Raw genomic sequence first — 16,110 nt, 5'->3', positions numbered from 1 at the left:
GTTCTCCAAATTATCTTGCAACACTTTGGAAAAGAAGTTATTGCGAGCAGAAACACACACTCTAAATATCACTTGGCTAGTTTATCTCCCTATGCCCAGACATTGTCAATAAAGGACTGTATCTGGGACCAATTTACTGCTGTTGTCTTTACAGGCCATATCCTTCTTTCTCTTTGCAACTAATACATTGTGGTAGGCTCCAGCGTTCTCAAATGCACAATATTTTCTTGGTACCTTTGAAAAGCCAGTATAGGTAGAACATTAGTGGTTCATCATAATTCTCTGAAAAAGATGAGTTTCTCTGCAACACAGTTTATGAACCCTCGCTGTTGCACACCTATTCATCACACTCTCTCCTCGTAAAACCACGAACATGGTCCTACAACCTAAGATAAATCTGGATAAGCCTAACACAAAAGCTTCAGAGAGCGAACCCCAGAGAAACAAGAGAATTCATTCAGATGACATTTAATCCAATCTATAGCTAACAATAATAGCAACATAATAACACAATTTTTGAGCAATATTTTTTATTGTTTTAAATATTTGTGGTATCAAAGTATGGGAACACAGTTTTCCATATATATTTTACATACACAATGCAGAATATTTTCCTAATATCTAGACATGATATCCTCAATATTTTACCATGTTCCTCATTCTTTAAAAGGTCCCATGGTAAGCGTGCTCTGTAACTGGCAGGACCTTTCCTGCTTATTGAATGGTAGGTTGCCTCCAACTATCAGCTATTATAAACGTGTTGATGGTGAATATTCTTATATGTATATATCCTTGCACGCTTGTATGATTATTACTTAGAATACAAAAAAGATTGCTGAGTCAATGGGGGAGGGGAAATGTCACGTCTAGGCTCTTAATTTCTATTACTAAATGATTTTCCAGAAAACTTGAGCAAATTTATATTTCCTCCAGCCATATATGAGTGCCCACATCTTCATCCACTCACTGGTACTAGGTACCATTTCTTTATCATTGCCAATGTGATAGACCAAAGATGATGTCTTTGTTTAATTTAAAATTTTTTTTTGTACTGTAGCTTTAACTCAGGGGTGCTTTACCACTGAGCCACATCTCCAGCCCTTATGTTTTTTTTATTTTGAGACAGGGTCTCACTAAGTTGCTGAGGCTGACCTTGAACTTGCAATCCTCCTGTCTCAGCCTCCAGAGCTGCTAGGATTGGTGTGTGCACCACCATGCCCAGCTTAATTTAAAATATTTTTTACTCCATATTTATTGGCATGTCATGTTTGTGTGTGTGTGTGTGTGTGTGTGTGTGCGTGTGAAATGTCTGTAATGTTTCCTTATTTTCTTTTTTAATTTTTTATTTAGTTGTAAATGTACACAATACTTTTGTCTTATTTTTATTTTTCTGTGGTGCTGAGGATTGAGACCAGTGCCTTACACATGCCAGGCAAGCGCTCTACTGCTGAACCACAATCCCAGCTCCCTTATTTTCTTTTGAAGTAATCATTATTGATTACAAAATGTGCTTAAGTATCAAAGATAATAACTTTCTCTGACCATCCATATATTGTGACTATTTTTTCAGAACATATACCTTCCTTTTTTTAAGTCAAATATATCAATCCTTTTCCTTTATGTTTTTTTTTCCAATATAGAGCTCTCACCCTAGAACAGGAGCTATTTTAACATTTCTTTTATGTATCTCAGCAAAGTGTTGTGCTCCTTTTCCATAAAGGTCTGGAACATTCCGGGACACTTTATAGTTTTTGCTGTTATTGTGAAAAGTATACTTTCCACCATATTTTCTCAGTAGTTACAGCAGGTACCTGATAGAATTTTTATGAGCCTAATAATTCTTTGAAAACTCTTAACAGGAATTTACTGGCCTACCGGATCATCACCTAGGTGTTTGAATTCCTTAGTGACCATTTCTGGACAAGGACAACAAGCACTGTTCCCTGCAGGCTGCCTTGCTCTTGCTTTGAGTGTTGATTATGATCAAGAGAAGAAGTGTCTGAGTGGCACCTGATACATTTTCAGTTTCTCCCCACAAGTTATCTCATCAGAGTTAGTATGATTCTCATCTTAAAGACGCGGGAACTAAGACTTAGGTCTGAATCACTTGTCTCGAGATCTTAATAAAAATGCAGACTTCTGGGCCCTAACCAGACCTATTTCCACAGAATCTTAGGGGAGGTTTAAAACCAAGAAGCTGTTTTTTAGCTAGCTTCCTCTAGTGACTGCTATGAAACATTTACAATACCGAATCAAAGTCAAAGTTACCATGCAAAGTTTTAGCCTTTAAATCAGGTACTTACTCTGCTCTACCTCAATGACAACTTACTTATTTTGATTTTACAGCAATGTATAAGTATGATTACAGGAGCTGGTATGAGTCTTTAAAATATTTATGCAGAGGATCTTACAAAAAGCACACTGGTTTGTGGGCCATGGCCCCTGTGAGCATATTTCAATTAAAACCCAATGACTTTTTCCCAGAGTCTTACTTAAAAAACAATTTCTCTGTACTCCAACGCTAATGTCAGACTGGCCTGGTTGCTATGGGAACCTCAGGACAAGAGGTAGAGATCCTGCCTCGCTGGCCCAGAGTTGAAGTTGGCTAGAAAAATAGAGTACAGCCATGAGCATGAATGCCACCCAACAGAGCCATGTTTTCCTGGTGCCCCTCACAACAGGTACACCAGCTCTAGTGTAGGGGGTCTGACTGGGGACCCCATCCTGCCATTTAATGTCTGTAAAAGCTAATGGTGACCTTTTGGGAAATGCCAAAGACTTGCCTGAGATAAAGATGCTTCAAAGAAAATACTCCCTTTGGTAGGAGTTTAATGCACATGTCAGTCACTCAACCAATGTTTAAGGAGCTGCATGCCCAGTCACTACTAGACACAAGAAAAAATAATATGCAGCCTCTTTGTGGGAAAGTAAGCATGAGACAGTTGGGTGGGCATCAAGGAGGGATTATGGAAGTAAGTTTTCCAAGTGTGGAGAAAATTTTCCAGAACTCCTTTACCAGAATTCCAGAGGGAACAGTTTAAGCAAAGACATCATGAATATAATAGGTTGCAGAAAGTTTGGATTCTGGGAAGGTTAAAAATACATATATAAAAGAGAGCGAGAAAGGCAAATCAGGGTCCAGATTCCAAGGACTTTGTATGCTCTTAGAAAATATTTGGATTTTTATCTTGCATTGCCTCTGGGGACACTGAGAAGGAAGCAGACTAGGAGCCTTTTCCAACTGATGAGGTTGGGAGTTATACGGGGACAGCTCTAGGAGGGCAAAGAGGAGGGAGATTCTGAAGATACTTAGCAGGTAGAATTGGCAGGATATGGACAAAAATGATGTTGAGGAAGGAAAAGTGGAGCCAAGCAAGACTGAAATTCCAGAATGTGGTTGTCCTGGAATTGTGGCTCGCTCTTTGGCTTGGCCTCATCCCCAGTCAGTTTCAAGAGTCCAGAACTGAGAAAATTCTCCCCACTCTCCCTCCATCATCAAACAAGTACTAACAAGGGAAGACCTTTCCTGAATTCGTCCCACACCCAAACCAGGGTAGCATCTTTCTAGGAAACTCTATTCCCATAAATACTGTTAATTCAGGGGCTGGGGTTGTGGCTCAGTGGTAGAGCACTTGCCTAGCACGTGTGAAGCACTAGCTTTGATTCTTGGCACCACATAATAAATAAAAATTTATTTATTATTAAAAATTACTGTTAATTCAGAAGCCATCTGCTCAGTGACACCACTTTGGTGTACAAAATTTTCACATTCACCATCTTCTTTGTTCCTCAAATAAACCTCAATTTGCCAATAAGAAAACAGTGGTTTAGGGAAAGCTATCACTTGCCCAAGGTCCCAGAGTTTGTTCACAATGAATCCAGGGTGCCATTCTACTCATCCACCTTAAAACTCAGGGAGGTTAGAAAATGGCACGACATCAAGTCAAATCCTACTGGTCACAACAGAGGTGCCTGACAGGTAAAAGAAACAGGACCAAGGCTAGAAGGTACATGGCAGTTATGTTGCCTGTTCAAAGGACTTGTGCCATCGTGGGATGAATAAACAGTTCTAAGGAGAGGAAGCCTTCAGCTCAGAACCCTAGTGGATTCTCAAGAAGCCTGTTTGGTTTTCCCCTCATCATTCGGAATCCAGAACTCAGGCCAGCACATTAAATAAAAAACTTCCACAGTCACCCTTTTTTCCCACCACACACAGAAGAGAAATCCTTTGCCAGAAAGGAGCTGGCTGAGGCAGGCTGGTTTAGATGAGCGAGAAGTTGCTTGAACAGGTTTAAGAGGAACACAGGTGTTCCCCCCTCAAAGAGGAATTTGCTCTCATTCATATTTAAGAAGATGCAGTGTTTCTGGTTTCCTATGAACTGCTTTCTAATTTCCTGTGATTTGTGGGGACTTCCCTGGTGCTTCTGTGTGGATCCTTGATAAAATGCACACACACACACATTTGTGAGGCTTCAAACAGGTAGCCAGCATGCCCAAGCAGGCTATGGGGGTGGACACCGGAGCAGGGTGGGTTGCTGTCCCAGGAAGGATCTTCCAGAACACAAGGAAGGACAGAAAGCTGGAATGAGGGTGAGTTCAGATGGAAAAGGGTCAGTGGATGCTGCTGAAGTTCTCCAGACAGCAAAAGGCAGGGGGAAAAAATGAGTTCTCATTTAAATCCCCCAGTTCTTAAAGCCCCTTAGACAGAGATAACCTGTTGTGATGATCGTCCCTGCCTTTTGAACAATCTTTATGCCCCTTTAGAGTAAAGATGATTGGTTCATTTTCAAGTGAGACACAGGCCCACTGACTGCTTGCCCAACATGTCACCACACAGGTAGCAAAGCACAGACTTGAATTCAGACATTAGGAAAAATTATCTGCAAGTTGGATATAAGGCCATGAGCATTTAGGATGGCCTTTAGATGCCCTGCTGGGTATTGTTTAACACATCTGCCTCCAGGATTAATTAATTATCTAGGGGAAGGTAACTAACTTTGTTTCATTCTACTAAATGACTAAAATTTCATCTGTGAGGTTACATGCTAACTTGTAAATATTTTGGGGAAGAGAAGCAAATAATTCCTATTCAGTCAAAAGGTTATCAGAGGTTATCTTTTTTATAGGACAATAATCAGTTTTCTATTGAACCCAGCTATTTTATTCTACAATTGCTTTTTATGTCCCTATAAATACTTAGTTCCTCAAAACGCTCTTTGGACAAGATTTGCCATCTTACTGGTTCACTCATTCATGAGTTCATAAATCTTTGGCATGTGCTTCTTTTATATTTGTATGACAGTCATGTTTTTAACTTTTTAAAAATTCTGTTTCTTGCTACATTAGAAAGCTAGCATTTCTTCCTCCAAAATAGCTTCTTTATGGCACCACATACCCCTCCTAGGGGACACTGGACACAGTGATACAGACAATTGACTGTGTGCAAGAACTGAAGAGTATTTGAGGGCTTCCTCCTCACTGACCCACATGTCCACCATTAGGGCTTTCCTGGGATTCAGCATGTTATTCCCTTCATTGATTTCAAAATCCTGCTCTTGGCAGCTGAGACAGGCCACCACCAAATGAGGAAGGGGCTTTGAACCGGTTCTCTGGGCAGCCGACAGACTGGACCAATGGTCTGAGCTGCCTACAGGGCATAAACAACACCTCCTCAACCAATCTGTGAATGACACCCGGTTTTGTGAGCTCACTGAAATGCTCAGGGAAGGAGGCTTAGTTCCTGCTTGGGATATTTTTCCTCTGGGCAAAACTAATTGATCCACCAGAGAGCAAACCCTTGACTTCGGCTTCATTAGTCCCTCATAGCGCCTCAAAATTAACCACTCCAATTCACTCAAAGAAAAAACACAAGGAAGCAAAGAGTTTAATGGGATTTGAGAAAGAAGGCCTTCGTTTTACATACTTAACAGGTCACTGACAACTCTTCACACTTTACTGAGAGAACCATCTGCGCTATTAGCAGGTCATTTGACCTCCTCTCTTTAAAACCTCTCTGAGCTCAGAAAACAACTCTGATAGCTCCCAGAATAGAAGGTGGTCTGGGATTCTAGCCTGACCACTGTCTGCCAGGCAGATTTGCTGGCTATAGGCGTCTCCCAGCAGTTAGATTCTTGCCAGGAGTATCAGGCTGCATTCTGCACCTTCTGAAAGGCTCTGTCTGCCCGAGTTGCCCCTGGTGCTCCGTCTCTGTACTTTGTATTCAGCATCGACCCTGTTCAGAAGGAACCGTGCTGTGTAGAATGGAGCACATTGGATACGGAAATTCTGCCCTCAAGAGTCTTTCTATCTAGCAAGGATATAAGACAGATCACATAGGGTAGAAAGTGACTAGTCATTCACAAATATTCAGATCCCATTATGTGTCAGTTAATATGAACCAGGCATTCAGTGGAAAGCAAGGGACAGTGCCCTTGTCCTTTAAAATGAGTTCGATAAACATTTGTTGAAAAATTGTTCAGCACCCATAATAAACAGGCATTCTTTCATTTAATTTCCTCCTCTCAAGTTCTTTTAGCAGATAAGGAAGTGAGGGCTCATAGATGTTAGGTGACTTTCCCAAGGTCACTTACATGGTGACTAGTAAACAGGATTCAAATGCAGAAATGTCTGACTTGAAAGATGCTCCTCTTTGAACCTTACCCCATTTCCCATTAGCATTTTATGGATGCAGCTTCCCTCTATGCAGTTGTGGCCAGTGCCTTTCCAAACCAGGGAGCCTCATGGGACACAGGTTGGTAAACAGTATGGCATCCACTGCTAGTCCCAGATAAGGACTCACAAAGACACGACTGATGCACACAACCCACAGGGACGCTTAAATCCATCTCTGGTGGTCCCTTGATGTCCTCTGGCATAAACTATGATCCACTTATTTTCCTTTCAACAGAATGGAAGAATGCAGAGGCAGAGAAGAAAGTGTAACGTGCCTTCTAGAGACAGGGCACAAGTTCCACACCCTTCCTTTGGATTCTTTCAGCAGGGCTGACCCCACACAGAATGCACAGTCACTACACATCATAGCTGAAACTCCAACGTGGCTTCCTAACCAAAAATGGTATTCTCCCCGCTACCATCATTTTGCATTAACCCAAAAGAATTGTTTTAAATCCTTCTCCTTTACAATTTTGAGGGAAAAAAAAGAGCAATTTGGGTCTTTCACATCTGAACAAACCTGGGTTAGTGATCTAGGACAACCTGACCCTGTATACCCAGCTCTTCAGCTCCCCCCAAAGCACCCTTGTAATTCCAGGTGATCCTTTAGGACTCAGATCAGTCATCTCCTCCAGAAAGCCTTCTCGGATTCTGCATGTGTACACACACGCACACAGACTAGTTCTCCTGCTGCAGGCTCTCACACCCCTCCACACTGCCCTTGGCATAGTGTATGCTTCACTGCATTGTGCCCAGGCCTTCCCAGTAAAGCACCTGTCTTCATATTCTGAAAAAGAAGGAACTGTATCTGGTCTTCTATTTCCAACAGTCTAAGGGTCTCAGGAACAGCTGCCCTGACCTGCTTGTACCCAGTTCCCTAGAGGCATGAAATTCCATGTTGTAATAGCTGGATTTCTTCCCTTCATTCCTAATCCATGACTAGGCAGCCAACCGGTCATTAAAGAAAATCATTTGGGCAGATTTCAGGAACATCTGACCCAGCTCTCTTCTGCAAGTATATACAAACAGGAAAATAAAACAGGACAAAGAACTTTAGGCCACGTGGTTTCACCTTCATTTCCATTACCAGTTTAACCTACGATCAGAAGTAAAAATGTTTAAATGCCTTTCCTCTGTCAGCATGGTAACCAAGATTCAGTGGAGCTGGGTTTACCATTTAAAAATTCACTTGGGTGGCTAGAGTCATTTTATCAAGCTGAACACAGGTTAATCTGAGTAAATTAGATAGTTTCCTGTGTCTGGGCAGACAGTACCTTTAAACAAGTGCTTCTCAAAGAATGGCATTAAGAAATGTTTTACAGGACTAGGGATGTGGCTCAGTGGTAGAACACCTGCCTAGTATGTGTAAGACTTTAGGTTCAATCCCCAGCACTGCAAAATAAAGACGAAAAGAAAGAAAAGAAATAGAAGTATTTTGCATACATTAAGCCCATGGACCTAAAAATAAAAGTAAGACTCAGTACCAAATCAGCAACCCTGAACAGCAGACTAGAGAACCTGGCTGGCACAGATTAGAGATATGGTTATAAAAGACTGCTATTCAGTTTATCTTTCATTTCCTACACAGCTAGTGATGGAGGAATCGCAAATCATATTATCATTGCACTTACACACTTTTTTAATCAACTAGAGAAAAGAACACACTTTCCTTGATATTTTATTTCCTATTTCAAAAAAATTGATTTTTCTAGAAATTTAAATTTGCTCTTTCTATTCACCAAGAGAATTGTCTAACTTCTGCATTAAATCTGCTCAATCTTGGTTTAGTTTCAAGTTGAGACCTTATTTCATCTCCAGACATGCACAGAGTGCTTGGTATCCTATATTATTTCTCACTCTTGGACACAATTGCTTAGCGAGGCAGGAAGCCTACTGGGTAAATCAAACCGGCTACTTTTCACTCTCTAGATTTCCTTTAGGTATGTGAAATCAAACCCATACAACATCTCCTCCTGCAATCAAGATTCAAAGATCATAATGAATCCATTGAACTAAAGCACAGGGATATTTTTTCTATGTTTTTAATCAAGTTTATATTTAACTAGAAATTTGTTTTTAAATAAATGCTAAGCTTTTCTCATTTAATTATTTGCTTTGCTTTGTAGACTATAAAATACGAAGGTGGGTTAATATTCTTTGTGTTCTGGGTTTTATTGACATTTCAAAGGCAGATAAAAGCTGAGAGATTTCTAACAGAGGAGTTGTGTACACAATACTGTCTCCTGAAAGGTGACTCAAACCAAAGAAGACAATGACCTAACTCGAAAGGCGTCAGCTTCCTTTTTCTTCCCTCAGGAGCATGATATTCTAGAACCCAACAAGGACCAAGGAGCAGCTTACAGAGGGCCCTCATAGCACCAATAATATTCATCTCAGTGGAGAAATTTGGACTTGGCTCAGACCATCTGCTGTCACTGCAGCCCAAGGTTGCCTTTCATTTGGAAATCATGCTGTCAACTTGGTTTAGAATAAACATGGGTGAAGCATATGCTTATCCTTGCTGCCCAGAGAGATGTTGGCATGAAGAAATGGGAAGGCTCCTGATTGAAGCTTGTGTTTATAGATTCTCCTCTTCTCTTCTCCCCTAGTTACAGTGACCGTGGGAGGAAAGCAGCACCTGCTCGGACTCTATGACACTGCAGGACAGGTACATTTTTATTATCTGAATCCATTAAGGGCTAGGGAAGGGGGTGTATGAGAAAGAATGGTCCATTTGGCTAGGCATATGGGGACTAACCGCACTGGTATCACCCATTCTGATCATTTGAGGCCAATTTATTTTCTACCTAAATGACAACCAAAATCACATTTCTAATATTTTTTTAAATTTATATTACAAAAATCTAATTCATTATTATAGCCAAGGTTTTGATAAATAATGATTTAGTCATTTACTGACGACCATCAATAACCAAAATAATATATTTGTTCAAGAGTTTTGCAGTTTCCTCCCACCAAACCTAGTCCTGATTCAGGCTTAAGGGGATGATCTCATAAATTTTAGTTTTACTGTCTTTTCATGTTATTTTCTTTGCCCATCCTTCATTCGAATTGACTAATGGACTATGAAAGGGTCTAAAAAGAGCCTGTGGAGGAGGCATCAGGAGGCAGGAAGACAACAGATTAAGTGTTGGAAGAAAAGCCAGGATTCTGGATATTTTCCAAAGTGAAGAACTGGGAGTTGACTCTAAATTCTCTAAGATTCTTGAAATACTTCCTCTCTGACAGCAATGTTTCCTCAAGTTGGAGAACCTGGGCAAACAATAATGTAAAACCATGGACTAGAGTCCTCAGCTCTTAAATGGTACTGTCTCCTTGGGTAAAAAGATCGGATGCCCTTGACTGTCTGTCCTTGTGCCCCGCACACACATCCTTATGAAGTTTCTGATGCCCTGAGTTCATAGGCTGGAGGAGGGGAAGGTAATAAGCAGTTGGTGGCTGTGGCCCAAATTCTTGGATAGAGCTTGTTATCATATGTTGCGGGTCACTGATTTAGGTCAGAATCAGCGGGTTGTTCAGTCTGTCCAAATTCATACATTTTAAGTCCTTTGGAGTAAACATTTGACCATGTTATTTCCCACTGTGGGTTTCCTGGTAATGATTACTTATGCATTTGCCTCGCCCTTTTTGCACAATTATCTGAAGTTATGTCATTTTGCTCCACTTGAAAACTCCCTGCTAGAAAATAAATAAGTGAAATCTTTGCGAGGAATTCTGTGTGCATCTGCAAGCACCACGGTATAAGATGTATGTGGGACATCAAAGGCTGGTGTTGTGCAGGCTAGGATGGGGACCTGGGAAATCTAGCACCAGACTCAAGGCTCCTAGGAGCATCTGATTTTCTCTCATGGGCAGATGGGAGTGGAGGTGACCTCTCACATCAACAGTAGGACCCGTAGCTACAAAATGATGCCCACCTCCCCCACCTACCCCCCCACCCCCCATTTTCATTAAACTGGAAAAATCAGTTTGGCTCCTCTTCACGAAAGTTCAAGGACCTCAGTACAGGTTGTCTCCTCCACCATAAAGCAGTCCAGCTGCAGTGATGCACTGTTTGGGGGGTGGAATTGCCAACTCTAATCCAATCACACAATCGTTGAGGTGTCCCATTCTTCAGGGATACTTAACCACTGAGCCACATCCTCAGCCCTTTTTTGTATTTTATTTAGATACAGGGTCTCACTGAGTTGCTTAGGACCTCAATAAGTTGCTGAGGCTGGCTTTGAGCTTGTAATCCTCCTGCCTCAGTCTCCCAAGCCACTGGGATTACAGACAAGTGCCACTATGCCAGGCTCGTAGTCAAATTTTATGTATATAATCCAGTTTGAAAAGTTCAATACGAGGATTATTTCATGACGCTGAAACCTGATTCCCTTGCTTTCTCCAAAGCCCTCTATGCCCCTGGTGCCCATCCCATTTTCCCCTTTTTCTGTGACAATTTTTTGCTCCTGTACATTAATTGCCCCCAAGAACCACCTCTCTAGGCCTCTATGCAATTTCAAATCCAATAATACTGTTTAAAAGCTCTTGTGGAGTTTAATTATTTTTTCCCACTGCTCTTGTCCTTTATAAATTTTTAAAAAATACTATTAGTATAAGAGTCAAAGCTATCAGACATTGTAAAAATATCATTAAACTCCAAATCAAAGCAAGTAGATTGGCCCAGACCTTTGACACAGAAATGATAAATACTGATAATAGAATAACAAATGGGTTCTAGATATTTCTTCAACTTAACTGTGACTTTAATGCTTTCCACCAGTTATTTTGAAAGCTCAGAAGGGGACAAGGTTTACAGTGGGTATAAAGCACAGGAAAAAGGAATCAGAATAGCTCTTAAGCTTCCTTCTAGACCTAAAAATTCTATGATTAGGACCTTTAAAAAGATAACTTCAAGAAAGCCTGAAAGAACTTGAGTATTAAGCAAAAGGATGAGGCCAGACCCAAGGTAGAACTTTTGGTAGATTTCAAATCCTGGGATGTTATACTGAAGGATAACCAATCAGTTATTTTCTAGAACAGTGGTTCTCAAACTTAAACACAAATAAGTCACCTATAGGGCTTGTTAAAAAGCCAGACACTGGACCCACCCCCAGAATTTCTGATTCTATAGGTAAAGTCCCCAAAATTCTCATTTCTAGCAGGATTCCTGGTACTGGTGCTGCTGGTCTGTACAGCATACTTTGAGAATCACTGTTCTAGAAAATTGCCAAAGTTTGATCCACTGACCAGCAGATCAGCATCACCAGCAGTATATTAGAAATGCAGACTCTGGGACTTCTCCCCAGTCCACTGAATTTGAAAATTCACTTTATATGCACATTAAACTTTGCAAAACACTTACTCTTGAAGTCTTTGGTAGTTGAAGCCCTGTTCCCAAAGTTGATTCCTGTGATCCTACAATACAGCCAAGAAGGCTTTTAACAAATTTAATTTAGAAGCATTGTTCCAAAAGTTCCATTCCCAGTCCTAGGTAGGATAATCCACCCCTCCTTGGTTAGATTCTAGTGAATGTTGCTGAGGTCTCATGACTAGGGAATATCTAACTAATTCAAGATTACGCACTTGGCCAGTTACTAATGAGGAACAAGAGATGATCTCAAAACCAATTGATAATCCCTGAACCACAAAAAATGAAATAAGTCTCTGAATCTGGCTATGGAGTTCCATCTTGCTTGAATAATTAGATTTTCTTACATGAATAAACCAAAGAGCAGTGCCCCTCGTTTTTGTCTTGAGCTAACCATGGGTCAGAGTTGACAAAAACCACCTTAAGAAGCAAATGCGTTCTGAGAGGTAAAGTGACCGGAACTCATTACTTCTACCCACAAAGTCAGCCTTGCACAAAATCGTTTGACCTGGTTCCCCCTCTGCTGAGGTACTCGCCTGCCTCAGGCATGGCTGCCGCAAAGCCCTGGCTCCAGTCACTCCTGCCCCTTCACAGTTCAGCCGAGCACTTGATAAAGACATTTTATAATGAAGTCAACACGCAGACGCTGTCAGCTGCCTCCTCAACCCCCTGAAACAAGCTAATATTTGGACTTTGAGCAGAGCCCTTTGAAGATAAAGAGTCTTCAGAACTCTGGTTCATCTGTTGGGTAGGATTCCAAACATTAGGTTAGACAATGAAGTGGGGGGATTTACCTCTCAGATCATGTTAGGGAGGGATAAGGCCAATCCTCCAGCCAAATCTATTTAGGTTGAGCCAACTCGTCCTGCACGGCACATGCCTCTTGCAGTGTGTTGCTGAAAATCTCTCTGAAAAGGATTTCTAGAGCTCAGATCTTGCACTCTGCTACAGAAAGAGTGCCAGAGCTGACTTCCATGATGTGCTCTAGGCAGACCAGTTTGTTTATAGCATGTCGTGAGAGATCAAGGGGAGAGAGGAAGCAAACCCTGGGCTTTCACAGCCTGAGGAATGCCAAACTGGGAGAGGGGTCTTTCCTAGGTCATGCTTCAGACCCACCCACGGCGGGTCACCTAGAGCTGGAGCCAGCAAAGGTACCAAGACGCCTTGCATCCCTCTCATCCCCCAATGTGAGCACACCCTGCTCAGATTGTGGCCTCTCGGGCCAAACTCCAGGATGGAAATATCTCAAAGACAGCATTTGCAAAAGTGGCAGGTAGCAGCACTGCCAGAAGTAAATGAGCATCTCCTGGTATCAGGAGCCAGGGGCAGCCTACGGTCAGTCTAGCCAGGCACCAAGCTTCCCAGCAGGGTAAATCCAGGAGTTTTCTACACACCAGCCTCACACAGTAGGGGGTGCATGTGGTGCTACCACCAATAATTGTGGGAACAGGAAGCCATCAGCCCAGAGCCTCACTCACTCAGGACTGGAGGCTGCACTTCTCAACCAGAATCTGATTTCTGAAGCTCCTCTTTCCCCTGAGGGCTGAAGATGCCCACAGGCCAGCAGGAGGGAAATACAGCTGGGGTTCATTAATGGCAACCCAAGGTCCACTTGGACACACACAGGCCTTTCTCTTAGCTATTGGCTGACCCCATGGAGCCATCTGGAGCACGGGATCTGGCCTCAACCCTCTATGGAAAGTTTGCCTAAAACCTCAGAACAAATGTTTTTCCCTCAATAAGCAACTCAAACTTCCTTGTCACAGGCATTTACTGCAGTTTCTAGAAGGATGCATTCGGAGGATTAGGGAGCAGTTAGCCCACATGACAGGTTTTGGTAAAAGTAACCTAAGGACCAGATCTTACTTCTCCACAAACTATGAAAAATGAAACTGGAGGGAAGTTGACGGAGAGACGCAGAGTTTACAAACATTTGGATCTCATTACTACTCAGTTCAGAAAAAGTCAATTTCAGAGTCAGCCCTGGTATCCAGTGAGGGTAGGAAAACAGCGCCAAGAACTGCAGCTGTTGTTGACATGGATGGAGGATGGACTGTTTTACTCAGTCATTGAAGTGCTTACCATGCTCAAGACACCATTCCAAGTAGTGTACAGATATTAACACACTTTGTTCTCACAACAACCCTATGAGGCCAACACTATGATCATTCACATTGACTGATAAGGAAACCGAGGCAGAACTTACCCAAGACCACATCATAGTCACAGGCAGGGTAGGCATGTGAACCTGGAGAATTTGTTTCCACAGCTTATGCTCTTCAGCACCATCCTATGCACCCAGCCCATACACAGCATGCCCAGGTTTTCTAAACCAAGCCTCCCTTATGGGAGAATATGAAAATGAGATGGTGCTGAAAAAATCCAGAATAAATGTCACTAAAACCCACAAAGAATTGGAAGCAGAATTCTCTTCCCAGTTGTTTAATATGAGTCTGGGCCAGGAGCCGGGCTCAGCGCAACTCTTCTTGCTACTCAAAGTGTGGTCCCTGGACCAGCAGCATGGGCATTATCCAAAGACTTGTTAGAAATGCAAATCTGTGGGCTTTACTCCAGACCTGCTACCAAACAAGAATCTGCACCTTAACAAGGATCCCAGGTGACTCAAATGTGTGTAAAGTCTGAGAAGTGCCTCACTAATCCACCACCTGTACCACCTTGATGCAGTTGTTCTCAAACATTTTTAGGACCCAGGTGTTTGGCCTATCTGCTACTGAGGCTTCCTCTGAACTTTTAAAATAATCATCCATAGTCCACCCCCCCCAACCTCAGAGCATCAGGTACACCTTCACAGTGGACATTCTCTTTGTGACAACAAACCATGTTATATGGAATCATGCAACAGAACTTGCTCACTGGGTAAAGTTGGGTAAAAAACACTCAAAAGCCCAAAATCCCCCATCCCTTTGCCCACTTTAGCCCTCCAAAGCCCCATCAAGTGACTCTTGCAGGTTAAAACATTGTCTCTTTAAGAAGCTCACAAGAACCTATCTTTCATTCTCAATTTCAATATAAGAAGGGGCCTTAATAACAGCTGGACCATTCAACCCCTTATCAGAGCCCCTTGACATCATATTTCCACGTGATCATCCAACCTAGGGTCAAAGTGTGCTCCATCACAAAAATCATTCCAGCTCTCATCTGGCATCAGTTCAAAACCCCAACCTCCCACCACCAAACCCCCCAGTCCCAAGGGAACACTTACTTTTATCAATCCTGAACACCTGCCATGTTTCATAGCCATTGCCAAGGACCAGCCCCTACCAGCCCAGGTAAAGCCTTCTCAGAAAGTATTTTGGTTCTGTAATCCTGTTTAAATCATTCAATGAGTGAGTCCTTAGTTTCTGAAACTATAAAATTGGCAGGGGTGGTGGGTAGGGATAGCAGTAACCTGTGCTTCTGAAACTTATGACCCAGGTGCAGCAGCTTCTCCCCCAGCTTCATCTTCAGGAGGACTGGATGAGGCCTGAGAAAGCATGCTAATCATCTTCCAATGACGCCCATGCTGCTGGTCAGGGGGACCACAATTTGGAAACCACTGCACTAACTCATGTCTAAGGTGTCATTCTGCAGCCTTGACATTGGATTTTTCCAATTCAGTCAGTTAGAACATTATCAGACTAGCTAACAAAAGGCAAGCAAAAGTGCACCCCATTTCACATAAATGGGATGTTTCGTGCATTTCTTTTCCCAATTCAATTTCCAGTTCTCACTTACCGTGTATAGTTCATATAGCATCCCTGACAGTGCTACACGTTCAGTGACAACAAACCATGTTACATGGAATCATGCAACAGCACTAAGGTTTCCTCGGATCAGAAACACACTTCTCTCACCTTCCCACCTACACTTAGCCCAGCGAACCCTGGTCTTTAACTTTTGCATAATGTAAGCATAATGTATCTGGTAGCTGCTGAGTAAAGAATCAAATAAACATGATTCTTTCAGACCTGTTATTTGCTCCTACCTAACCTACTTTAGACATTTCTCCCAGTGGTGTTTTGTTTGGATTTTAGGCTTTGGGGTTTTAAAATACAGTGTCTGCTGCC

The 16,110-nt window shown here is 42.1% G+C and overlaps 1 protein-coding gene across 1 annotated transcript in view; it reads left to right on the top strand.

Annotated features, from left to right (window-relative positions):
- The window catches only part of Rhoj (ras homolog family member J), an 85,006-nt gene that overhangs the window by 51,142 nt on the left and 17,754 nt on the right, over positions 1–16,110 (top strand). Inside the window, exon 2 of the mRNA XM_027929730.2 lies at positions 9,282–9,340. Coding sequence (XP_027785531.2) covers positions 9,282–9,340 — 59 coding nt within the window. The remainder of the gene's footprint in view (positions 1–9,281; positions 9,341–16,110) is intronic.

Source organism: Marmota flaviventris, chromosome 2 (genome assembly GCF_047511675.1).
Source record: "Marmota flaviventris isolate mMarFla1 chromosome 2, mMarFla1.hap1, whole genome shotgun sequence".
In the NCBI taxonomy this organism is placed as follows: Eukaryota; Metazoa; Chordata; class Mammalia; order Rodentia; family Sciuridae; genus Marmota; species Marmota flaviventris.
The sequence above is the reverse complement of the archived record's forward strand: the minus strand, read 5'-3'. Positions and strand labels throughout refer to the sequence as shown.